The sequence below is a fragment of the Pongo abelii genome, chromosome 2, assembly GCF_028885655.2.
Source record: "Pongo abelii isolate AG06213 chromosome 2, NHGRI_mPonAbe1-v2.0_pri, whole genome shotgun sequence".
NCBI lineage: Eukaryota > Metazoa > Chordata > Mammalia > Primates > Hominidae > Pongo > Pongo abelii.
Genome location: NC_085928.1, coordinates 24,719,385 through 24,747,369, shown reverse-complemented (window position 1 = coordinate 24,747,369; position 27,985 = coordinate 24,719,385). Strand labels below are relative to the sequence as shown.

Below are 27,985 nucleotides of genomic sequence, written 5' to 3'. Positions count from 1 at the left end.
ATGCTTCAGGAATATTCCATACCAGAATCTTAGATTTGACACTTGAAAAATGGAAACATTTTATGCACATGTCTTTGATTTCATAGGAGACTACATCATGATCATCCTCTTCTTGCTTTATGGTTGGAAGTGGAGCTTCAAGAATATAGCCATTTTCACAGATAATTAGTAAAGTACTTTCAGGCTAAAAAAGAAAAATTGAACATATTTACATTTAGGCAAATTTTTAAAAGCATAGTTTAAAAAGATTATAAATAAAAATATAATTACTATGTATATTAGCCATGTTTAAAACACACTTAATTCCTCACTGCAGTTACTGGTAAAAAGTCAAGTTTATTAATAATTATTATATAGTCATAAGTACTAATTATTGTTATATCATTATTAAGTGATTAAAAATTAATAATTATTAAAATTAGATTTACATTTGGTTCCTTTATAGATGCTATAACATATGTGATTCATATATGTTTTCTAATTTTCTGATGAATATATGTGGTTGTGAAATCTGTTAGCCGAAAGGGCCAAATATTAAAATTAGGACTGCCAAGGAAAGTCTGCGTGTGTGGATGGCGTAGTCAGTCCCATCCTACTTTGATGGCTCATCCTCTATCTGCCCCAGTTTAACAAACGTGGATGTTCCCAAGGTTTTTGTCCTCTTCCCTCTTCTCTCCCTCCATAAGCATTTTCTGGGAAATCTTACAACCTTCATTACCATTTACATGCAATTACATTTCAAATTAATCTCTCCAGCCCAGACCTCTCTCTTGGCTTCAAAACCATGTATTTAATCACGAATGGGAAATCCCCATCTTGATATATACAGATACATTATTTGAAATGTTTATTCATTTGGTTATTTCATTCTACAATTATTTGTTGTGTACCTACTATGTGTCAGCATTTTCTTAAGTGATAGGGATAAATTTATAATAAGAAAAACATATAATATCTGCCGTTATATAGCTTACCTCCAATGGAAGCTTGTCATTCAGCAAATCAGATAAATAAATGTAAATTATAATTGCAGAAGTCCTGCAGAGGTGTCATAAGAACAAGTAGGTTGTATAAAGCTTTCAGAGAAGGTGGTATCTGAGCTTCAAGGTAAAGAATGTATAAATTATAATTATATAATGAGTTAAGGGAGGGTTTGAGGGAGCAAGCCCTCAAGGGAAACACCATGTGCAAAAGTCCTGTGGAACATTTGCTTTTATAAGAAAATTGTGGCTTGGATGGCATCACCTAGGGCAAAAGAATAGAATGATAGGAGAGATTGGCAGAGCCTTAGGGAAACTTAATACTCAATGACTGAGTGAAGGAGACTGAGAAAGAATGACACAATGTGGGAGAGGGAACCAGCAAAGCATAGTATCACAAAAGTGAAAGCAAGATGGTATTTCAAAAAGCAAGGAAAGATTGACAGGATCAAATGATGCTAAGAGGTCAAGAAAGATAAGAACTAAATGTTACATGGATATTATTGGTGCTTTTAGAAGAGCTGATTTGGTGGAATGATGAGACTAGAAGTCAGGTAAGAGCACATAAAGGAGAGAGTGATATATAAGGAAATGGAGTCTGAAAATAGTCAATCCTTTTGAGAAAGTTGGCTGATTAGAGAAACAGGGTAGTAGCTAGAGGAGAATATAAGATCAAGGAAGTTAATATTTTGTAAGTGGGAGAGACAAGAACATATTTAAATGCTGAAGGAAACAATCCAGTAAACAGGTATGATTAAATGTCTATGACAGAAAAGAGAAATAATGTAAAATATTGAAAAAAAAACTGGGAGAAAGTAGAAACAAAAGGGCAAGAGGCAGAATTGGCCTTAAGTAGGAAGGGAGACAGCTACTCTATTGCAAAAGAGGGAGGAGGAGCAGGTGAATACAGAGGTAAATGGGATTGTCTGTTTGGCAGTGGGAAGTGAAAAAGTTCCTGCCTGAGGGATCCTAGTTTTTCTATGATGTAAGTGATGCTGAGAGTGAATTGGGAGCAAAAGGCTTGAAACTTTGTGGAGAAGAAAAGTTCTAAAATGGTCATCATGTGTGAAAGAGGGAGTTGATAAAAGCAATGTCATAGCATTGCTGAACCATTTCATGGATTATGGCAAGGCCATTTTAATCACTAAATTATGGAGGAGCTAATCTTCATTGACATATAACTATCTCCAGCAGCCTTTGACTGATTACTATAGGCAAATATAAATTAGTTGGGGAAATTCAGAGATGGACTTTTGCTAGATGGGTATGAAGAAAAGACAGAGGGATGAAGGAAATCAGGGCATTGGAAGAATGTTATTGATCCTTGTTTGTCTTAGTCAGTTCAGGCTTCTATAATAGAATACCATAAACTAAGTAACTTAAATAACAGAAATTCATTTCTCAGAGTTCTAGGAGCTGGGAAGTCCAAGATCAAGGGACTGACAGATCGAGTATCTGATAAGGGCATTTTTCCTGGTTCATCGATGGTGGTCTTCTTGTTGTATGCTCACAGGACAGAGAGAAGAAACTCTGGTCTCTTCATCCCCTAATAAGGAAAGTAATCCCATTCACAAGGGCTCCACCCTCATGACCTAATTACCTCAAAGGCCCCACCTCCAAATACTATCACATGGGGAATTTAGGCTTCAACATATGAATTGGAGTGTCAGGGGGAGCATAAACATTCAGTCCATAGTATTATTGAAATAAATAATTATAAAATTTAAGCTGGATATGGAAGGAAATGAAGAAAACAGTGAACTAGTAAGTTAGGAAAAGCAAATGGTGAATGAAATACAGGCCTCTGTGTCATGAAAGAACTACTTGGAGATAAAAGTGGCAAATAAATTGTCTGGAAAAAACAAAGGGTGAAGTCAGAGTAAAGACTAGTTTAATAATTGACCTTTTTTAAAAAATTATACTTTAAGTTCTAGGATACATGTGCAGAACGCGCAGGTTTGTTACATAGGTATACACGTTCCATGGTGGTTTGCTGCACCCATCGACCCATCATCTACATTAGGTATTTCTCCTAATGCTATCCCTCCCCTAGCCCCCAACCCCCTGACAGGCCCCAGTGTGTGATGTTCCCCTCCCTGTGCTCATGTGTTCTCATTGTTCAACTTCCACTTATGAGTGAGAACATGTGGTGTTTGGTTTTCTGATCCTGTGTTAGTTTGCTGAGAATGATGATTTCCAAATAGTTGACTTTTTTTTTTTTTTCTGAGATGGAGTCTCGCTCTGTTGCCCAGGCTAGAGTGCAGTGGTGCGATCTCAGCTCACTGCAAGCTCCACCTCATGGGTTCACACTATTCTCCTGCCTCAGCCTCTCAAGTAGCTGGGACTATAGGTGTCCACCACCAAGCCTGGGTAATTTTTTTGTATTTTTAGTAGAGGCAGAGTTTCACCATGTTAGCCAGGATGGTCTCGATCTCCTGACCTTGTGATCCACACACCCTGATCTCCCAAAGTGCTGGGATTACAGATGTGAGCCACCATAACTGGCCCCAAATAGTTGACTTTTAAGCTTGAGCTCTGATAGTTATTATGTGCTGAATTGTGTCCCTTCAGAAAAAAATTCATATATTGAAGTCCTAACCCTCAATACTTCAGAATGTGACTACATTTGGGGATAGATCTTTAAAAGAGATAAGTTAAAACAGGGTTGTTAGGGTGGGCCCTTAATCCAATATGATTGATGTCTTTATAAGAAAAGGGGATTAAGACACAGACAACACAAACATAGAGATGACCATGTGAGAACACAGCAAGAAACAGCTGTCTGCAAGCCAAGCAGAGGTCTCATAAGAAACTAAACCGACCAACACCTTGATTTGGGGCTTCTAGCCTCCAGAACTGTAAGGAAAGAAATTATGTTGTTTAAGCCATCCACTTCGTTGTATTTTGTTATGGTAGGTCTAGCAAACAGAAACACAGTAATAAGTATCCAGTGGGTAGCTATGAAAGTGTGTGGGCAAACTATAAAAATCATGGAAGATGAGGGAGTCAAGAAGTTCAGAGTCTGATGCTGTTTGATCGATTATCCACATGGTTAATATCTAATATGGTTTGGCTGTGTCCCCACCCAAATTTCATCTTGAATTGTAGCTCCCACGATTCCCACGTGTCATGGGAGGGACCTGGTGGAAGGTAATTGGATCATTGGGTCAGGTCTTTCCTGTGCTATTTTCATGATAGTGAATAAGTCTCACAAGATCTGATAGATTTATAAAGAGGAGTTCCCCTGCACAAGTCTTCTTCTTGCCTGCTGCCATGTAAGACATCCCTTAGCTCTTCCTTTGTCTTCCACCATGATTTTGAGGCCTCCCCAGCCATGAGGAACTGTGAGTCCATTAAACCTCTTTTTATTTATAAATTACCCAGTCTCGGGTATGTCTTTATCAGTAGTGTGAAAACAGACTAATACAATATCATTCAGAATACTTGTCTGCACTTTTACTGGAGAGAAAGACAACCATATTCTTAAAATTCAAATAAAGAAACAGGATCAACCAGGTGGTCAGAAGATGATAGCAATGTAGAAAGAAAAGATGTTATAGGTGAATGACAAGAGCCTCAAAGAAACAGAGTTTATATTTTATTATTTTCTTTCTTGTTTAAAAAACTTCATTGTATGTGGTAAAAACATTTGATCTATCCCAGAGAAAGTTTCATATCACTTGAGAAGAATGTGTATTCTACTGCTGTTGGTGGACTGCTCTGAACACATCTGTTAGGGCTATTTGGCCTACAGTGTTATACAAGTCTTCTGGGGTTTTGTTTGTTTGTTTGTTTGTTTGTTTTGAGCTGGGGTCTTATTCTCACCCAGGCTGGAGGATAGTGGTGTGACCTCAGCTCACTGAAACCTCTGCCTCCTGGGTTCAAGCGATTCTCCCACCTCAGCCTCCCCAGTAGCTGCGACTATAGGCACGCCACCACACCCAGCTAATTTTTGTTTTTTTGGTTTTTTTTTGTTTTTTTTTTTGGTAGAGACAGGGTTTCACCGTGTTGGCCAGGCTTGTCTCAACTCCTGACCTCAGGTGATCTGCCTGCCTCAGCCTCCCAAAGTGCTGGGATTATAGGCATGAGGCACTGCACCCTGCCTCTGTTTCTTTATTGATCTTCTATCTATATGTTTTATCCATTATTAGAAGTGGGGTATTGAAGTCTACTATTATTGTATTACTGTCTATTTCTCCCTTTATCTTTCTCAATGTTTGCTTTATATATTTAGGTGCTCTGAGGTGGGATGTATATATATTTATAATTGTTATATCTTTCTGGTGGACTGATCTTTTATTATTATAAGATGTTATTCTTTGTATCTTATGACAGTTTTTTATGTAAAGTCTATTTTGTCTGATATAAATAGAGCAATCCCTGCTCATGTTTGGTTATCATTTGCATGGAATGTCTTTTTTCATCTCTTCACTTTCAACCAAGTTGGGTCTTATTTTTTTTTTATTCATTCAGCTTCTCTATGTCTTTAGATTGTGGAGTTTAATCCATATACATTTAAAATAATTATTGATAGGGAAGGATTTACTCTTGTTGTCTTGTTCATTATTTCCTATTAGTCTGTAGGTCTTTTGTCTGTCTTTTGTCTATTGCTGTCTCCTTTTGTATTTTGTCATTAAAGGCAAAGAAAATCAAGTTCAAAAGCATATTACATGAAACAGTGAAGAACAAAGAAGATACAGAGGAGGAGACAGATTCAAGAGATGCCTAGGTTGTAGCCTTCCTGAACTACTGAAGGGAAAGGTATTTAGAGGCAGGGACAAGACTAGAATAGGGAGGAGGCAGATCAAGATTGCTGATTAGAAGCCTCCACCGATTGACCTCCCCACAGGAACACCAAATTTAACAACTATCTACACACACAAAAAAACACCTTGCTAAGAACCAAAAATCAGGTGAGTGATCACAGTACTTGGTTTAAACTTTATGTCACTGAAAGAGGCACTGCAGAGGGTAGGAAAGACAGTCTTGAATTGCTGACACCACTCTGGTGGCTGTGTGGCATGAAGAGATAATCTGGGTACTTGGGGGAAGGACAGAGCAATAACTGTGAGACTGCATCAGAACACAGTGCTGCCTGTCACAACAGAAAGTAGCTTTGGGCAGAACTCAGCCAGTGCCCACAGACAGAGTATTTAGACCAGCCCGAGTCAGAGGGGAATGGTTCAGCCTAGTAGTCAGAACCTGAGTTCTGGTAAGCCACACCACCATAGCCTAAACTGCTCTGCGATTCTAAATAAATTTGAAAGGCAGTCTAGGCCATAAGGACTGCAATTCCTAGACAAGTCCTGGTGCTGTACTGGGCTCAGAGCAAGTGGATTTTGGAGGGCATGCAATATAGTGAGACACCAGCCTGGGTGGCCAAGAAAGTGTCTGTGCCACCTCTTGCCCAACCCCAGGCAGCACAGCTCGCAGCTCTGGGAGATAATTCTCCCATCTGCTTAAGGAGAGGAGGGGGAAGAATGAAGAGGACTTGGTCTTGCAACTTGGATACCAGCTAAGCCACAGTAGGTAGGGCACCAGGAAGAGTTGTGAGGCCCCTATTCCAGGCCCTAGGTCCCAGATGATATCTCCAGACATGCCCTGGGACAGCAGGGAACCTATCCCCTTGAAGAGAAGGACTCAATCCTGGCAGGATTCATCACCTGCTGACTAAAGAGCGCTTGGGCCCTGAATAATCAACAGTGATGGCCAGGTAGTACACACTGTGGGCCTTGGATGAGACTCTGGGACAAGTTGGTTTTAGGTATGACGCAGCACATTCCCAACTGTGGTGGCTATGAGGAAGGACTCCTTCTGCTTGAGAAGTAAGGAGAGGGAAGAGTCAAGGGTATTTTGTCTTGCAGTTTAGGTACCAGCTTGGGCACAGTGGAATAGAGCACTAAGTGGGCACCTGGGGCTCCCAATTTCAAGCCTTAGCTCTTGGACACCATTTCTGGTCCTGGGCCAGAGGAAAGCCCACTGTCCTGAAGGGAAAGACTCAGGACTGCCAGCATTCACCACAAGCTGACTGAAGAGCCCTTGGGCCTTGAGTGAGAATCAGCAATAGCCAGGGAGTACTTGCCACAGGTCTGGGGTAGTGGCAGCCTTGGGAAGAGACTTCTCTGCTTGTGGAAAAGGGAGGGAAGAGTGGGAAGGACTGCATTTCATGGTTTGAGTGCCAGTTCAGCCGCAGTAGAATAGAACACCAGGCAAATTCCTAAGGTTTCTGACTGCAGGCCCTGACTCCCAGACAGCATCCCTGGACCTGCCTGGTGATCTCACCACCCTGAAGGGAATACAAGCCTGGCTGGCTTCACCACCTGCTGATTGTAGAGACCTGGGGACTTAAGCAAACATAGGCAGTAGCCAGGCAGTGGTTACCACAGGCCTTGGGCAAGACCCAGTGCTATGCTGGCTTCAGGACTGATCCAGCACAGTCCCAGTGGTGGGGACTTGCTTATTAGTTTGTTTATAAAATCAGTGTTAAGTTGTCATCAGTTTAAAATAACAGGTTATAAGATATTATTTGCAATCCTGATAGTAACTTCAATGAAAAAAACATACAATGGATACACAAGAAATTTAAAACATACCACCAGAGAAAATCACCCTCACTAAAAGGTAGATAAGAAGGAAGGAGAGAAGAAAGAGAAGACCACAAATCAACCAGAAAACAAATAACAAAATGGCAAAAGTAAGTCCTTACTTATCAACAATAGCATTGAAAGTAAATGGACTAAACTCTCCAAACAGAAGAAATGAGATGGCTGAATGGATTTAAAAAACAAGACTCAGTGATCTGTTGCTTACAAGAAACACATCTTATCTATAAAGACACATATAGACTGAAAGTAAAGGAACAGAAAGATATTCCATGCAAACAGAAATCAAAATAGAGTAGAAATAATTACACTTACATCAGACAAAAATAGATTTTAAGACATAGAAGGTCATTATATAATGATAAAGGGGTCAATTCAGTAAAAGGATATAACAATTGTAAATATATATGCATCCAATGCTGGAGAACTCAGATATATAAGCCAAATATTATTAGAGCTAAAGAAAGAGATCAACCCCAATACAACAATAGCTGGAGACTCTAACACCCAACTGTCAACACTGGACAGATCATCCAGGCAGAAAATGAACAAAGAAACATTGGACTTAATCTGCAGTATAGACCAAATTGACCTAATAGATATTTATAGAACTTTTTATCCAATGACTGCAGAATACACATTATTCTCCTCAGCATACAGATAATTCTTAAGGACAGACCATATGTTAGTCCACAAAACAAGTCTTAAAACATTCCAAAAATTGAAATTATATCAAGTATCTTCTCTGACCACAATGGAATAAAATTAGAAACCAATAAAAAGGAATTTTGGAAACTACATGAACTCACAGGAATTAAGCAATATGTTCCTGAATGACCAGTGGGTCAATGAAGAAATTAAGAAGAAAATTTAAAAATGTCTTGAAACAAATGACAGTAGAAACACAACATACCAAAACCTATGGGATACGGTGAAAGCAGTACTAAGAGAAAAGTTTATAGCTATAAGCAACTACATCAAAAAAGATAGAAAAGCTTCAAATAACTAATGACGTATCTTAAAGAACTAAAAAAGCAAGTGCAAACCAAACCCAAAATTAGTAGAAGAAAATAAATGAAAAAGATCAGAACAAAATTATATGAAATTGAAAGAAAACAAAAGATCAACAAATTAAAAAGTTGTTTTTTTCAAAAGATAAATTGACAAACCTTTAGCCAAACTAACAAAAAAAGAGAGAGAAGACTAAAATATATGTAATCAAAGATGAAAAAGGAGACATTACAACTGATGCCACAGAAATTCAAAGGATCAGTAGAGGCTACTATGAGCAACTGTATGCCAGTAAATTTTAAAACCTTGAAGAAATAGTAAAATTCCTAGACACATACAACCTACCAAGACTGAACCATGAAGAAATTCAAAACGTGAACAGACCAATTATGAGTAATGAGATCAAAGCCATAATAAAAAAATTCTCCTAGCAAAGAAAAGCCTGGGACCCAATGGCTTCACTGTTGAATTCTACCAAACATTTAAGAATACCAATCGTGCTCAAACTATTATGAAAAATGAGGAGGAGGGAATACTTCCAAACTCATTCAACAAGGCCAGTACTACCCTAATACCAAAGCCAGACAAAGGCACATCATAAAAAGAAAACTACAGGCCACTATCACAGATGAATATTGATGCAAAACCTCAACAAAATACTAGCAAACTGAATTCAACAACACATTAAAAAGATCATTCATCATGGCCAAGTAGGAATTATCCCAGGGATGCAAGGATGGTTCAACATATGCAAATCAATCAATGTGATACATCATATCAACAGAATGAAGGACAAAAATCACACCATCATTTCAATTGATGCTGAAAATTCACTTGATAAAATTCAACATCCCATCATGATAAAAATTCTCAAAAGACTGGGTAGAGAAGGAATATACCTCAACACAATAAAATCCATATATGACAGACCTATAGCTAGTATCATACTGAATGAAGAAATACAGAAAGCCTTTCCTCTAAGATCTGAAACACAACAAAGATGCCCACTGTTACTGCTGTTATTCAACATAGTACTGGAAGTTCTAGATAGAGCAATCAGATAAGAAAGAAATAAAGGGCATCCAAACTAGAAAGAAAGAAGTCAAATTATCCTTGTTTGCAGATTATATGATCTTATATTTGGTAAAATCTAAAGACGCCACCAAAAAACTATTAGAACTGGTAAACAAATTCGGTAAAGTTGCAGGATACAAAATCAACACACAAAAATCAATAGCATTTCTATACACCAACAGCAAACAATCTGAAAAAGAAATCAAAAAAGTAATCCCACTTACAATAGCTACAAATAAAATAAAATACATAGAGATTAACTTAACCAAAGAAGTGAAAGATTTCTACAATGACAACTATAAAATATGGATGAAAGAAATTGAAGAGGACACAAAAAAAGAAAGATATTCCATATTCATAGATTGGAAGAATAAATATTGTTAAAATGTCCATACTATCTAAAGCAATCTACAAATTCAGTGCAATCCCTATCAAAATAGCAATGACATTCTTCATACACATAGAAAAAGAATCCTAAAATTTATACAGAATCACAAAAGACTCAGAATAGACAAAGCTATGCTGAGCAGAAAGAACAAAGCTGGAGAAATCACATTACCTGACTTCAAGTTATACTACAGAGATACAGTAACCAAAACAGCATGGTACTGACATAAAAACAGAAACACAGACCAATAGAACAGAATACAGAATACAGAAACAAATCCATACATCTACGGTGAATTCATTTTTGACAAAGATGCCAAGAACATACATTGCACAAAGAGCAGTCTCTTTAATAAACGCTTCTGGAAAAACTGGATATCCGTATGCAGAAGAATAAAATGACCCCTATCTCTTGCTATATACAAAAATCAAATCAAAATGGATTAAAGACTTAAACTTAAAACCTCAAAACTATGAAACAATTAAAAGAAAACATTGGGGAAACTCTCCAGGACATTGGACTGGGCAAAGATTTCTTAAGTAACACCTCACAAGCACAGGCAACAAAAGTGAAAATGGACAAATGGAATCACATCAACTTAAAAACCTTCTGCACAGCAAAGGAAGCCATCAATAAAGTGAAGAGAATTTCTTTTAATTCTCTTCATAAAGTGAATTAAATTCTCTAAATAAAGTGAAGAATATTTCTCTCACAGAATGAGAGAAAATATTTGCAAATTATCCATCTGACAAGGAATTAATAACCAGAATATATAAGGAGCCCAAACAACTCTATGGGGGGAAAAATCTACTAATCCAATTTTAAAATTGGGAAAAGTTCTGAAGAGATATTTCTGAAAAGAAGGTATGCGAACGGCAAACAGGTATATGAAAAGGTGCTCAACATCACTAAGCATCAGAGAAATGCAAATAAAAACTACAATGAGATATCATCTCATTCCTGTTAAAATGGCTTTTTTCCAAAAGACAGGCAATTTCAAATGCCGGCAAGAATGTGGAGTAAATTACACTGTTGGTAGGAATGTAAATTAGTACAACCACTATGGAGAACAGTTCGGGGTTCCTCAAAAAAACTAAAAATGGAGCTAACATATGATCCAGCAGTCCCACTGCTAGGTATATACCCAAAAGAAAGGAAATCAGTATATTGAAGGAAATCAGTACATCTGTACTCCCATGTTTATTGCATCACTATTCACAATAGCCAAGATTTGAAAGCAACCTGAGCATCCCTCAACAGATGAATGGATAAAGAAAATGTGGTACATATACACAATGTGTACTCTTCAGCCATAAAAAAGAATGAGATCCTATGATTTGCAACAACCTGGATGGAACTGGAGGTTATCATGTTAAGTGAAAAAAGCCAGGCACAGAAAGACAAACATCACATGGTCTCATCTACTTGTGAGCTAACAATTAAAACAACTGAACTCATAGAGATGGAGAATAGAATGATGGTTACTAGCAGCTGAGAAGGGTGGTGGGTGTGGCCGGGGGTGGGGTGCAAATTGGGGATGGTATATGAGTAAGAAAAAATACACAGAATGAATAAGTCATAGTATTTATTAGCACAACAGGGAGATTATAGTCAATAATAATTTATTGCACATGTTAAAATAACTAAAAGAGTATAATTGGATTGTTTGTAACACAAAGGATAAATGCTTGAGGTGATGGATATTCCATTTACCCTGATATGATTATTATGCATTATATGCCTTATCAAAATATCTCATGTACCCCATAAATACATATATCTACCATGTACCCACAAAAATTAAAAATAATAATAATAAAGACCAGGATAACTCTCAAGATCCTGCCTTTAGTGACAGGGAAAATGGAAGTCCAAGAATAATACCGGAGGAAGAACATGTCTTAGAGAAACTATAATGAACTCCATTTAGATACCTCAAAATTGTCTTCACAAAAATAAAAGATCACCAAGTTCTGTCAATTCTCTCTTCTAAATATCTCTTGTCTGCACAGTCTTTCATGCTCTAGTCACATCACAGCTGCCCAATAGATCCACCTGCCCCTGACCTGGCTCTCTTGTATCTTCTCCACACTGCTGCCAAAGTGAACGTGGTAGTAACCATGGCAGACAGAATGGCTCTGTGTGTACATGGGACGCACCCTCACCAGAACCACCCAAAGCCATCAGGCAGAAGCTTAATACCTTATGCTCAGATATGAGATCTAATATTTCAGCTGGTAAGGGCTAAGACCTATTGCAATTTGGACAATTAAAGTCTGCAGCAGGTCAGTTACATACAGTCATTTACTTTTTACTTTAGTAATTTGCAAATGATATTAGAAATACAAGTGCTAGCAAGCAGCCCAAAATGACTTTTAAATTATGCTGAGTGTTTTGGTCTTGTATGTTACAGGATGTTTGTCCCCTCCAAATCTCATGTTGAAATTTGATCTCTAATGTTAGACATGGGGCCTAATGGGAGGTGTTTGGGTCTTGCGGGTGGATGCCTCATGAATAAGATTGATGCTTTCCCTGGGTAGGGAAGGGGTTGGGTTCTTGTTCTATTCATTCCCAGCAGAGCTGGTTATTAAAAAGAGCCTGGCACCTCCCCACTCCCTTTTTTGTTTGTTTGTTTGTGATAGGGTCTCACTCTGACACCCAGGCTGGATGGAGCGCAGTGGTGCGATCTTGGCACACTGCAGCCTCAAGCGATCCTCCCACCTCAACCTCCCGAGTAGCTGGGACTAGAGGCATGCACCACCACACCTGGCTAATTTTTGTATTTTTTGTAGAGACAGGGTTTCACTGTGTTGCCCAGGCTTGTCTCAACTCCTGCACTCAAGTGATCCACTTGTCTCGGCCTCCCAAAGTGCTGGGATTACAGGCGTGAGCCACCGCACCTGATCTCCCCACTCTCCCTCTTGCTTCCTCTCTCACCACATGATCTCTATACAGGCTAGCTCCTTTTCACCTTCTGACATGACTACAAGCCCGTGAGGCCCTCGCCAGAAGAAGATGCTGGCACCATGCTTCTCGTATAGCCTGCAAAGCCATGAGCCAAATTGCCCAGCCTCAAGTATTCCTTTATAGCCACACAAATACACTAATAATTACTTTTAAATTTTTTAAACTTATTTCAAAATAAGTAAAGATTTATAGGAAGTTGAAAAGATAGTACAGAGAGGTATCACATACCCTTCACTCAGTTTCTACCACTGGTTACATCTTATGCAACTATACAAAACCACGCAGGACATTGACGTTAGTATAGAATGTGTGTACAGCTCTACATCATTTTTTCATATGTGTAGATTTATGTAAGCATCATGACAATTAAGACACAAAACTATACCATCACCACAAAGGTCTCCTTCAAGCTACTTCTTTAATGTCACACCTACTCCCCTCCTACTCACCACCCCAACCCCTGGCAAATGTTGGTTGATCTTTTTAACTTTGATCTAGGGAAGTGAATGAAGGATGCACATAATATTATATGTTGTGATATAAACATTCATGCTTTCTCACAGAGCTTCCTTTGCAGCTATCACTCCCTTCACCTGAACCATCTGTATCTATCTCTTATTAATTTGGTCATATCCTACCAATGTCTCAAAATCAAGGTACAATAATACAAAATAATAACTTAATTTTAAGTTCTTCCTTTCTTGATAGTTCCCTGCTCTAAATTCACAACACACATTCTCTATTCCAGGGGTGTCCAATCTTTTTGCTTCCCTGGGCCACACTGGAAAAAGAATTGTCTTGGCCCACACATAAAATACACTAACACAAACAACAGCTGATGGGCTAAAAAAAAAATTGCAAAATATCTCATAAAGTTTCAAGAAAGTTTACGAATTTGTGTTGCACCTCATTCAAAGCCCACATGCATGCAGCCCAAAGGCTATGGGATGGACAAGCTTGGTCTATGCCATTGATATTTTAGTCACCAATTCCTTTGTGAAACCTTATTGTTCAATGATAAGGTATATTTAACTTTTTTAATGTATATTTTTTTATCCTTGAGAGACTATTTTGTACTGCTTATTTAATCCACCACAGTGTCTAGAAAAGATAGAAACAATGAGTATTTGTTGACTAATTTCAAAAAGCATTTTGTAGATAATACTATTATATTGTATGGCCCTTTTATTTAGAAAAGCTTAAAGTGGATTACCAACGTTACCCCAATAATCCTGATGGCACTTCTGTGCAATTCATCAGTATTATTATCTTGGCACCTGGCACAGCACTTGGTTTAGACAGTCAATCAATATTTAGATGACTGAATTATCATATGCTCACATTTAGTAAAACTGGAGACATTAAAAGAGATTAGTACAATACTGAATTACCAATTGCTAAGAAAGAAGAAATAAAAGGATAGAAGAGAAAATAGATGTGGATTGAGGGCAGAGGAGAAGTAAAGAGATAAAGATGAGGAAAAGTACATTCAGACCTTAGAATTCAGCTTCTGATTGTCAGAGAGACTGATTGATCCAGGTGAAAGCATTTCGACATGCCTTGCCTGTGGCCAAAAGTCCCGTTGGAGCAAAGCCTGATATAACCCTGGTTTTGAGAGAGGATCGTGGTCAACTAATAAGACCATGGAAGAGAAAGGAGGCAGTGAGGAGAGAGCAAGCCTCCTGAGTGATGCTCTATAGGCCAACCCCAGCAGCAGCCACCTGAGCTTTCTGTTGCTGCATCCCTGACCCTCACTGCAGGAACCAGGAGTGGGCTAAAAATTCCACCTGCTATTCTCTATCTACAAGATAGTTTCACCATGTAGTAATTGAGATTTAAACAGGAAGACAAATAATAATGACTTACATGAGACATAGGAGACCACATTAACTGACACACAGGTCCAGGAGTATTAATATAACCAATTGGCTTATAATCCCTTTCCACTTCAAAGAAGAAAACAGTTTGATCTTTACTCTAAGGAAAAAGAGACACACCAACGAAATATATATTACTATGAAATCTAGTCTATAGATCACAAAAAAGCATTTAATAGCATACGCTATCTCTATCTACAATGGTCATATATCCCAGATTATTCTAGAATTCTTATTTCTAAAACTTGCTCAATTTTCCCCATTAGAACATTTGGAAAACCATGTGTTTCAGTATGTAGTTCTGAAAATATGATCACCATACTTTCAGAAATTCACACAAAAAAATTATACCATGCATATGCTCACCTATTAGTGCATAAAGAATTTACACGGTTATTCTCTTCATTTATGGCAATTCTATATAAGAACATAACTATGCTGAATAAAATACTGATTATAAATAATACAACTAGGGTGGTCCCCAGTTGAAATTTTCAATTCACCTAAAATAAGCATTAGAATTCAATTTGTAAGAATATTTTTAAGTGTTATTCACATGCTCCAGCTCTCTTCTGATTAAAAAGAGGGTTATTCACAGACTACACTGAAAAAATATGGCTACAAAGAAAGCAAAATATGAATATATTGATAGAAAATGAATTTCAGTAAATAAGACATGATGAAGTAGGAGGACTTACAAGGCAATGTTAACTATAAAATTTCAACAAGAAAAGAAAGGAAATGTACTGCTTACCCCTGTGGCTAGAATTTCCCCATCACGTTCATAAGCTAAAGCAGTGACACAAGCAGTATGGGGTTTGAAAACCTGTTTCAACTGAATATCAGCATCCAAAATTTTCTTCCGTCCTGCAAAAATCGTGAGCCCTTTTGGATCATAAAGTTCAAGAATTCGAACAACTCCATCTTCAAATCCTACAATAATTTGTGCTCCAGTGAAGTTTACCTTGGAAAAAATTAAAGATAAGGGACCTGAAACTAGTTAATTGAAAAAGTTGTACTATGTAACAGATATTTTATTTAGACTCAGGTAATTTAATATTGGCTGCCCATTGGCAATTCTTTATACCATCTTCTGGTAACCTCTATCCATTCTAGCATAGTTCCTTATAACCAATGACCACAGGAAGGATAAACAATGTTAATTCAAACATTGAATGAACAAACAGCATGCTAAGCACCTATCATCAGCAACTCAGTGGTGAATATAAACAGACTCAGTGCTTGGTTTCACAGAGTTTTGGTCTAGTGAAAGGTGCAGACATTAATCACATAAATGAGTGTGAAATTATGAACTGAAATAAGTGCTAAAAGAAAGAAACGTATTCTCTGAGAGCATATAACAAAGAAGGCTGACCTCGACTTCCGGCTTCCCTAAGAAAGAGATGGTAGAGCTGATAACAAAAGGATGCTCACGAATTAGCTAGGTACAGGAAGGTGGGACAAGCACTCCTAAGAGAGAATTTAACTTGTGCAGAAGTCCTGTGGCAGGAAATAACAGAACTAAAGAAAAAGTTATAGTCTGACTAGAGTAAGAAAACAATGTTTCCCCAGGAGGCTGGAGAGGAAGACAGGCAGGCAGCAGATCATAAAATGGCTTCCATGTCGCATTAAGAAAAGTCTTCATCCCAGAGCAGTAGAAAGCCATCAAAGTGTTTTTAGTTGGGTTCCAGGGGGAAGTGGTAGTGACATAGCCAGATTTGCTATTTTTAAAATGACATCCTAGCTGCAGTGTGGAAAATAGATATGGGGTGGTTTGGATAGGATGCTGGGAGAACTTTTGAAAGACCTTTTAATATGGCTTCTACACTTCAGGAGAACTATTGGTCTCAGGTAATGTAGTGGAGATGAGGGATATGAACATATTTTAGGAAGAGGTGTAATGGCCCTACTTGGTATGACTGGATATGGGGAATGAAGCAGAGGGAGGAGTCAAGGATGACTGATAATGGCACTTACTGTGACAGAAAACACTGGAAGGAAGCCAGGTGTGTGTGTGGTTTGTAGTTGTTATTGTTGATTTAGAGAGAGGGATGATTGGGGATGTGCAGAAGATCATGGACTTAGTCTTGGAAACATTGAGTTTGAGGTCCCCTTGAGATTTTAAAATAAAGATATTATAGTCTGCAGCTTAGAGGAAAAGTCTCAGCTAGACATGTAAACCTACCAATGTCGGAATGTACCAAATCTACTGTCTTGGAAGAGACTGGGCATCCTGTAGAGCTCAGTAACCACCAGTTATGAAAATTTGGGGAATAAAAAAGCTGTACACCATTCAACTTCAGTTGAATGTTGTTTGTCCAATAAAAATTTACTAAGTGTCTAAATGTACCAGTAACTATAGAGGCACTGGAGATGCAAAGAAGAATAAGGCACGGTTGTCACCATGAAAAACAGTCTAGTGGGAAGACGATAAAGCACATAATCTTAGTATGCTGTGATAAATGCTGTAAGAGATATACACACAAGCACTAAGGGGAAAAAAATCACAGAGGAAGGAGGCCCTAACTCTACTTGAAGGTGGATTCGTGGAGGGCTATGCAGAGATGATGTCTGACCTGAGCTGAGTCATAAAGACTGATGTATAGCCTTCCAGAAAGGTAAGGGGGTATGGAGAAGGGACATTTTAATTGTAGCTTAAAATCCATATGATCATTTCTCGAATATAAGCCTAAAAAAGGAAACATGCTGTGAACATTACACGAGCATCTGAATAAATAATTCAACTACCTGGATTGTAATTTTAAGACTTCAGTTAACAGTGTAACTAGATTAGGATAGTCAGTGAGCTAGGTCTGCCAATCCAAATGCTCTGTCATTTCTACTCACTCTAGCCTCATCATGAAGATGGCTCTGTTCCCTGGACTAAGTTCTCTTTCTGATCTTGATCCCATCATGAAATCCCCCCTAATTCAAGTTATATCCACATTTACTTTTAGCCTGGAATATTTTCTCTTTAATTTCAACCCAAAATAGTAAAGATCAAATATTTCCCCAAATACTTCCATGGCATTTTAAAAATATGGCTGCAAATCTTTGATGGGCCTCCCATGGAGAGATGGGGTTTAAGTTCCCTCCTCTTGATTCTGTATGGGGCTTGTGACTGTGTGACTGCTTCACCCAATCAAGTATGGTAGAAGTGATATTTTGACTTCTGGGGAATGGGCCATAAAAGGCCATCAGCTTCTGCCTTTACTGTTGGAACACTAGATCTTGGAGCCCTGAGCTACCATGTAAAAAAGTGTGTGACTGTCCTGAGGCTGCCATGTTCTGATGAAACCTAAGCCACATGGAGAGGGTATTAGGTATAAACACTCCTGTTGGCAGTCCCAGCTTAGCCTAGCCTTCAAGTCATCCAACCCATGTGACAGCCTTGTGATCAAGAAGCCTTTGGATTATTCCAGGCCCAGCCATTCATGTCTTCCCAGCTGAGTTCCCAGACACTCCGAAGCAGAGACAATCCATCCATGCTGTCACCCAAATCCCAACACAAAGACTACATGAGCAAAATAAAATGATTATTTTATGCCACTACATTTTGAGATAGTTTATTATACAGCAATTGCTAAATGGAACAACTCCCTATCTCAGCCTAATTTTTTTCTATAGTTCTTATAATTATCTAACATAACATGTACTTAACTTACTTATTTTGACTACTATCTGCCTCTGCCTCCCTCCCACTAAAGCATAAGGTCCATGAGGGGCAAGTATTTTTTGTCTTTTTATTCACTGTTATATTCCCAGAATCTAAAACAAGGCCTGGCACATTGTAAATATTAATAGAATGAATGAAATCAGAGTCAGATGGTTCGAGGCTAGATACACAAAGTTCTGTTGGGAAATTGCTTTGCAACATGAAACTGTTACAAATCTACAGGTGGCAAAAAATTTCACCAAAAACAAGACCAAACCCATAACAACAATCATGGTAAAGATTTCTATTACATTCTGACTAAAATAAACTAACTTAAAACTTTTATTATTCCTTAAAATTTTGAGTCAGCAAATATCTATATTTCCAGGAAATAGCACTGATATACCATATTTACCAATAGATTCTGATAGTTCATTATAACAGCAAACTTACCATTCGGGGTACCCAAACAAGGGCAGTACCTCCTTGTTTGAATTTCATCTGGGCCAAAGGAGTTTTGCTAGCAAAATCATAGATTCGAACAGAGCCTATGGAAAGACAGTTTTAAAAGAAAAAAAACTATGTATATAAGTCTTGGCTCACTTTTTACATGTTGAATATTATAACAAGAAATTTCTTAAATCAGTCAATAACTTTCTTTTGTAAAAAATTTCATATACAACCTCAAACAGGTAATTCATAAACATGAATAATAAAGAAGAAAACAGATGATTGACTGCTGGGTCAATTTCACCTTGCATAGTCCATATAGATTTGCCATAAGTTAAGAAGGAAAAAAGGAGACAGAAAGAATAGAAAAAACACAAATGTGGACAATATCAAAATGAGCAGCATTTTCATGAGCAATTTACAGATTTTGTCCTTCTTTTAATCTCTCACAATAACCATGGCTGCTGCGTTTTGTGCCCTCTCCTCTCCACAACTCACCTCGCTTGCATTCAAGAGGCTCTCCTTTTGGGAAAATCCCCAAATGCTCTTAAATCAAACACATATAAAAATTTTATTGCAAATAAAACAAAACAAGGCCAGACATATTTTTATTAAGAGTTCCTACTTACAGTCCAAGGCAGTTGTGGCCATGAGATAAGTGAGAGGAGAAACAGCCACGGCTTCAATAGCTCCAGAATGGAAGGAGAAGAGGCATTCTGGGTCCTGGGTCTGAGAATAGATAGACAGCTTACTAGATCTCAAAGACAGGGTAACAAAGAATTAAGATCAATTTTTAAAAAATGCAAAGATAAAAATGTAACATGTGTGATTTTATTTGGATAGAAATAAGAAAAAGCCTAAAAAGTTAGAAAGAACACTGGTTCAGAATTAGGAGAACCAGATAGAGTCCTGGGCTTTGCCCTTAATGGCTGTGTGATTTTGCGCAAGTCACCTCAAATGCCAGTTTCCACTTCTTCATCTGTAAAATGAGATGATAACAGCTACTTGCCTACTAAATAGGGTAGTGATGAGGATCACATGAGATAAAATAAGTGAAAATTCCATATATTTATAAAAACTATAAAGTACTATATAATGTTAGGTATTGACACTGCCACTTTTCTGGTAAATTGTGTTATGAGATAGATCCTTTTTTATGTAAAATCATAATGAGAGAGAGAATTCTCAAGAGTAGCACATGTTGGGCAAGTTTTTTATGAAGACCATGACCAAATATGGAGAAAGATAAAGAATACTTTAAAGACAAATAACAAAAGTTTTTACTATGAAAGTTAGGAGAAAATAAGAATAATAGGCAACTTACAATATTTGAAAAACTAAGGTCAAGCTTCCATATGGCTCCATTGGCATCCTAAAAAAATTAAATAGTATTTTGTTTTATCATTTTAAACTTTCATCAAATTTTTTAAATGTTCTTCTGATGAGTTATTAAAGTAAGGACAGGCAATAATATCAAAAGCTCACATATATATTGAAGTATAATTGAAATTTAATAAAAACAACTTCTATATTTTAGACTACAGCCACACAATAAGCAATCTCATAACACTTACAGTCAAATGGACTTGTAGCCAAATCAATCACACTACTATTTTAATTTTTTGTCCATGTAATATTAAAGAGCCAAGAGAGAAGAATGCAACACACCTGAGCCAACCAAAAGTTATTTCCAGTTTCATTCATTTTTATCATAGAGAAGAGATTCACATTCTTGTCTACTTGAAGTTCATTAATAGGCTCAATCTCCAACAATCCAGTCTCATCTATTATATCAGCAGTGTCTATTGTCTCAAAATCCCATATCTTGTAAAATGAAAAGAAAATAATCGATCAGTAGTTTCTGAACATTTATTTTCTAAGCCAGAAAAACCCTGATTTTTTTTTCAAAAGTCATTTCTTTTTCTTTCTTGAAAAGTAACAATGAACAGGTGTGATAAGAACACCAGCCAAAACCTGACCCCTGAAATTTTACTCTGAACTGAGGTATGATAAGTTATAGTTTCCTTTATATTTACAAAGATTAGTGAGAAAGTACAGCCTTGCATAAGAATTCTAATTTATCCAAAACAAATTTTATTTCAAGGTTTCTATTAGGTCTCTTTTTACATAAAGTGGCCATAGGAGTATATGGTTCAGTTTTTCAGCAAGATATTATAATGAACCCTGTTTTCTACACACCAGCAGGCCCCTGGAAGGGGGAAATACACCTTCTTGCTTAATGACTCAAGCACTATCTCATTAGAAGCAAAGAATATAGATGTAGATAAAGTCTCCATTAGAAAATGTTTCTCTTCCTGAATATTAATATTTCACACTTTACTATCTCATTGGGAAAATCTGGCATTTCCCCAAGTGCATACCACCAAACATGTCTCATAGTAAGTGAGGCAGTAAATGCTACTATCTGACAGTGAGACGGTAAAGTGTAGATTGTTGTTCATTGGGAGAGGAGTCCAGAATACTACAGGAAGAGTGAGGGAGCAGTTTTACCTCACAGTGGCAGGGAGGCTGAGCAGGACCTCCCCTTTGAGGGGCCAAAGCTCCTTCTGGACAGTTCTGGCGACATACCCTGCCATGTGTTCCTAGACTGAATAACTGAGACTTTCAGAAAGAAAATCTGGGAAGACTGTCCCATAGATTAGCCTGGTAGGGGGAAGAGGGAAATATCTGAGGGTCAGGGTTAGGGTTAATAGGATCAGACTAACCCCTGGGAGTTGGGCTAGGTTTTTTCTAAAGGATAAGAGGTGAAGATTTACTGTGCGAAAGACTGAAAAGACAAGGACAGACACTGAAAAAAGAAGCAAGCTTAGGAATTATTGGTGTCCATGAAGGGATCCTCTGCGAAATATTTAACTTCTTTTCTCCTGAGGTTTTCTCCCACTTGGTATTTAGACATTTTGGGGTAATGTATATCTTGGAAAGATAGCAAATATATCATATGACAAAATAAAAGACACAAAAGATTCTCAGAGCAATGTGTGAAATCTAACAAGATTAAATTTAATACTGTAAATGTAAAAACATACACTGGGGCTCAAAAAGCCAGTGGTAAGAGGACCCACTGCGGGAGATATGGGTCAAATAATATCAAACACAGTAAGCTCAACCAGTGGCAACAGAGTGACCAGACTCTTAAAAAAAAAAAAAGAATCTTACTTTTGATAACATTTCTTTCAATAGAACACTACCACTTTCTTATGAAAGGCCCCACTGAAAATATCTCCCAAGAGGACTACAAGGCAAATCACAAGGCTACAGGTTGACCAGCCACAGCGGGTTACTCATTAACAGAAAGTGCTACACAGAGTGGGTGGAAGAAGTGTGACAATAGCAATCAAGGTGACTTAGATGCTGGAGCAATGTTCCAGCTTAGCCCAGGCTTTGGGCAAGAGAGTGTCCCCAAGAGAAAGCAAGTGAGTTCCCTAGCATAAGGAGCAAGAAGAATGTAGCATCCATAGGCAAACTCCATCAGTTCACCTCTGGGTGTATTTCTAAGTGGTAACGGTAACCTCAGTAAAAAATAACTAACAAATGTTCAGCACCTTTGTTCCTACAAAATGGCCCATTCATATGCAGCCTTTTGGAAGGATATGTGGGTCTACTGTTCATCTTGTGCTAACATGAGTTTTCATCTTCTGAAGCTATTATTTCAACAGAATCAAAATAACAAGAGGCCCTCTCAAAAAGTTTCAGTGGTAAAATGCAGTAAATTAATTTTGACAAGAATGGAAATATTTACCACAAGAGAAGCATTATTTAAAATGAGTTGGCCTTGGGAGTAAATGACTGCTGATCTCCTTCACAAAATAACCTTTACGAGAAATAAAACCCTTTAGGTGAGCTACAAGTCTTAAACATGGGTGCTACCGTCCAAGTATCAAGAAAACTTACCCTAACATATCCATCTGACCCAACAGTGATAACTTCACCCTCATACAGCATTATCTGGTTAATGGGACCATTGTGACATGACTTGCTTGTCCCTCGACAGAGCTCCACTTTGATCAGACCACCTTCCCAAAGCAGCATGTTGCCCCATTCTGACCCTGAGAGCACCTGGCAGGTATGTGGAAAAAAGAAATGTGCATTAAAACAGGTAAGTGTACGTATTTATGCCTCAAATAGTAGGTGAAAAATTTTTTTAAGGTTATTTTTATTGATTATAAAATTTTTAAATGGAAAAATAAAAAAATACAGAAATGAAGACCTACTACCCCAGACACAACTACTAATAACATTTTGATGTATTTCCTTCCAGCAATATGATCAGTTTTACATCTTTTTGATTAGGCTGTATGTTGTTAGTAATTGTTCATGTATGTATACAATAGACTTCTTGGTACATCTCTTAGGACAAAAGACAGGAGTGGAATTAGATGAGAGTCTACTTTTTAAATGTAATACTATCAAATTTTAGATATTAGATAACTTGTAAGGCCAGTACTGAATTAAGTAGATTATAGCATAATAGTATCCAATTTCAAACAAGGATAATCATGTAAAACTTTTCTCAAATTAGTCTGTTTAATCTGGCATTTTCCCAAGTGCATGCCACCAAACATTAGTTGTTAAGATATTTAACAAGTGTCACAAATAAAGTAATATTTATTGAGTACTGACTCTGCCAAGGACTGGTTCAGTACTTTATATACGTTAAGTTATTTAATGCAAAAAACCATATGAACTAGGTATATTTATCAGGGATACCATGTACACTTGTGCATGTTGGATACCTCATTCTCCTAGAACAAACAGCTTTTTCTGACTCCCACAAAGGAACCATATGGGCCAATGATAGCCCTGACTATTATTATCCCCATTTTACAGAGGAGAACATTGAAGCACAAAACAGTTAAGTAACTTGCCCAAAACTACCCAGTCAGCATTCTAATCCAAGTAAGGTGGCTCTAAACCTCCTATTCTGGCTGCACAGCCTCAGAAGGCAGTTGCTAGGATAAACAAAGTCAAAAAAACTTTATTTTCTCTAGGACCCCTGGGAACTTTTAATAGAGAAGTATTTGCTGGGAATCACCAAGAGGAATTTTTAGATACAAAGGAATTTGACTTAAAAAGTCTTATTTTTATGGAGCTTCTGTACAGACTGATGTTCCATAAAAATGCACTTTGGGAAACTCTATTCTAATTTTTGCCTGCATGCTCTAGAGGTCTACATTTCCATTTCCCCCTTACCTAGAGAAATTGATGATTTTATTCAGTCTTTTATCTCTTGGGTCTACCTATTTTTTAACAACCCTACCGACTTTACTGATTCTGTTCTTAAGCCTCAGCCATTTATGGTAGAGTCTTTAGACTTATTTTCTTCTGTCCAGTGATGAAAGCCAGCAGTGATGACAAAAACCTATAAGGCATTCCTTTCTGAAATGTGACTCATGTCTAGCTTCCCTTTTCCATTTGTTCTGAGAAGTCTAGGCCCTGGATCATCTCTTTTTAGATGACAGCAACAGCTTCTGTTCTAGCTCATTTCCTTGACTCCAGATTTCCCTTCTAATCAACCTGGCATTTTATGGCCAAATTTGTTTATTACTTCTTTCATTTGCAAGTCTACTCTTCCCAGGTAGAGTAGTTCTGCCTACCTATTAAACTGCTTGTACACTAGGACCCAGTCATACTTCTCAACTGAAATTCTCCACTTTTTGCCAACATAAATGGTTTATTCCAATCTGCCCTCTAAAAATTTGATATTTATTTCTAATGCTTAACATTTCCTTTAGCTGCTCTATCATTTAAAATGGCTTATTTCTTCCCTATATCTATACAAATTCTACCAACCCTTTAAAAAATATATCTCATACCAGGTTTTTAACAAGGATTCTATTGATCTTTATCTTAGCTTAATTCTTACAGTATTGAGAATCTGAAGCTGAGATGATTTAAGATCAACTCATGGATTTAGATATATAGTTTCGCCAGCATCCAAGGCTTTTTACTTCCTCCTATATACCATGCTTTTGAATTGAGAATATTCAGTCACGTAGATGACTAGACCACTTGGTTCCTTAGAGTAATATTTGTATGCTGGCATTTACTTACAACTGAGATTATCACAAATAATAATGTATAACTCATTCTAATAGGAAGCTATGTAAAATATTGATAGAGAACTAATCCTAATTAACTATTGTTTCAGGCAATATGCCTATAAATTTTAAAAGAGAAAGAAAGGAAAGAAACTAACAATATTAAAGAATAAATTAACAGATTACAGTTGCAGTGTTGCAGATGCCTCTATAAAGTGGTTTGCTCTTTCTGAGTAATAATCTGACAATAAAAATAAATGCCACATGGTTGTATATAACCTTTGACCTAATAAGTCTTCTTGGATCATGATAGCAAGACAAAATGGGGAAAAATAAGTAATACAAATACTGCAACTCTGTGACATAACTGAAAGTAACAAATATTTGGGAGGCCGAGGTGGGCGGATCACGAGGTAAGGAGATCAAGACCATCCCGGCTAACACGGTGAAAGCCCGTCTCTACTAAAAATACAAAAAATTAGCTAGGCATGGTGGCGGGCGCCTGTAGTCCCAGCTACTCGGGAGGCTGAGGCAGGAGAATGGCGTGAACCCAGGAGGCAGAGCTTGCAGTGAGCAGAGATCGCACCACTGCACTCAAGCCTGGGAGTAACAAATATGTCATTATGTTAATATATGAAAATGCTCACATACTTTATATGTGTGTACAATATTTAGTACAAAAAAAGTAACAAATATGTCATTATGTTAATATATGAAAATGCTCACATACTTTATATGTGTGTACATATTTAGTAAAAAGAAAATAGAAAATGGTAGGTAAGTATGGATTATGACAATTTCAGGGAAATATTTTAATTACAATTGATAATTGAAGAAGTAAAATTAAATGTTCATTACATTTACAATGATAATATCTGTTATTGGCAGAGCTTGCTAGAATGTAATATATTTACATATATGTGTGCTTTCATTTATGTACTTGAAAACACAATTTTAATATTGTAGAATAGTAGCTGTACTCACCTTCCCATCTGGGAGCTCCATGTAGCCTTCTATATCAGTAGTGGTTGTTTTGCCAAACCGACCTAGTGATCCCTGCAGCTTGAGACCTGTGAATGTAAAAGCCATTTCCCAGAACCTACAAACAAGAAAGAGACTGAATGTACCTCAAAGATATTTTATTGATTTGTATTTTAAAATGACCCAAACATTTACATATTTCATAGTTGCATATATTATTTCATTCATTCATTCATTTATCTGATTAAGATTTATTAAGTACCTACTACCTGTCTGGCAAGGTTCTAGGCAATGTGAATTCTGCAATGATCAAAATAGGCGAAAAATAAAATTTCCTGCTTTTGTGCATCTTATATTTTAGGGCTGTGCTACCTAATGCAGTAGCCTCCAGCTATGTGTGACTATTTAAATTTAGATTTAAAGTAATTAACATTAAATAAAATCAACATTTTAGTGTTTCAGTCACACTAGCCAATTTCAAGTGCTCAGTAACTACATGTGGCTGACAGCTATTGTATTAGACAGCATAGAACATTCCCAGTCTGTCAGAAAGTTCTATTAGACAGTATTGTTTTAGAAGACATAAAAGTTTTCCAAAGAATTCTAATTTACTAGCTGTGTGACTTTGAGCACTTTTCTAGATCACTCTGTGCCTTCATTTTCTCAGGTATAAAATGAGAAAATTAGTAACATCTACCTCATAGAATTGTTGAAAAATTCTTAGAACAGTGCCTAGCATATCAAAGCAATCAATAAATGTTATTACTAACATTTTCTTATTAATAGTCTAAACAAATGGACAGGATGATGAAGACCACGTAGAAAAAGAAGACCTATCCAAGTAGATATAAAATAGATAATGGAGAGTATCAACAAGCCAACGATACAAAGCCAAAAGCCTAGATAGCCAACATCCTCTCCAAAGGAATAGTAGGTCCCCTGATGATATGCTTCCATATACTCTGGGTTCCTTCATAGCACTTCACACATGAAATTAACTGTTCAATGTCTGCCTTTTCCTCAAAGATATAGGGCATAGAAAATACAGATTTTACTAAACAATCAGAAAATATAAGAAATTGGAAAATTTTCGCATATAGCTAGCAGAAGGTTGAGAATTCCCCAAAGATTACAATTAAAAATCTGCTCAATTAGTCTATATTTCTAATAAATGAATAACAAAAAGACCAGATTTAAATTGAGACAAGAGGAATTCAGGATGGATAAAAATGTCTTTCTCTTAAAGAGACACTGATAATCAAGTTAAGGGAAGCTCCGGGGTGGTAGAAGATTGTTATGCAAATGCATGAAACAAAGTAGAAGAAAGAGAGAGAAAGACAAGATCATTCCATCCCAGAAATAGATGAGGGTATGATATAATGAAAAGAGCATGGAGTTTGGAGCAAGATCTAAGATCAAGAGTAGGTTCTGCTACTGTTTCGTATCGAGTGTTCCTTGTCAGGAATGATACTGTGATAATTCTTGTTTTACAGATGAAGACTGAGTTGCTACAAACAAGAAATTCAGTAGTGGATGTGAAAGCTCAATATGAATTTGGAAATACCATCCCAATGTTAGTTATTAAGACACTATACAAACTCTTTTAGCAGATGGAGCCTATAAGAAGGCAGCAGGCTATATTTAAAAATCCTTATTTGGCTGGGCACAGTGGCTTACACCTGTAATCCCAGCACTTTGGGAGGCTAAGGCGGGTGGATCACATGAGGTCAGGAGTTCGAGACCAGCCTGACCAACATGGAGAAACCCAACTCTACTAAAAATACAAAATTAGCCAAGTGTGATGGTGGGTGCCTGTAGTCCCAGCTACTCAGGAGGCTGAGGCAGGAGAATTGCTTGAACCCAGGAGGCGGAGGTTGCAGTGAGCTGAGATCATGCCATTGCACTCCAGCCTGGGCAACAAAAGCGAAACTCCATTTCAAA

General features: G+C 37.3%; 1 protein-coding gene and 1 long non-coding RNA gene across 6 annotated transcripts in view; one reads left to right on the top strand and one right to left on the bottom strand.

Moving 5' to 3' along the window:
- CFAP44 (cilia and flagella associated protein 44) overlaps positions 1-27,985 on the bottom strand; it is a 160,138-nt gene that overhangs the window by 96,691 nt on the left and 35,462 nt on the right. For all 5 annotated transcript variants that reach the window (XM_054551511.2, XM_009238521.4, XM_063721764.1 and 2 more), the window contains 9 exons: positions 26,048-26,162; positions 22,917-23,081; positions 20,673-20,828; positions 20,329-20,376; positions 19,634-19,733; positions 19,008-19,102; positions 15,654-15,863; positions 14,889-14,999; positions 23-184 (listed from right to left, as the gene is read on the bottom strand). In XM_054551511.2, the coding sequence (XP_054407486.2) occupies positions 23-184; positions 14,889-14,999; positions 15,654-15,863; positions 19,008-19,102; positions 19,634-19,733; positions 20,329-20,376; positions 20,673-20,828; positions 22,917-23,081; positions 26,048-26,162 (1,162 nt within the window). The remainder of the gene's footprint in view (positions 1-22; positions 185-14,888; positions 15,000-15,653; positions 15,864-19,007; positions 19,103-19,633; positions 19,734-20,328; positions 20,377-20,672; positions 20,829-22,916; positions 23,082-26,047; positions 26,163-27,985) is intronic.
- Positions 23,007-27,985, top strand: part of LOC129058476 (uncharacterized) — a 30,014-nt gene continuing 25,035 nt past the window's right edge. Inside the window, exon 1 of the long non-coding RNA XR_008523601.1 lies at positions 23,007-23,121. This is a non-coding gene — a long non-coding RNA (uncharacterized LOC129058476). The remainder of the gene's footprint in view (positions 23,122-27,985) is intronic.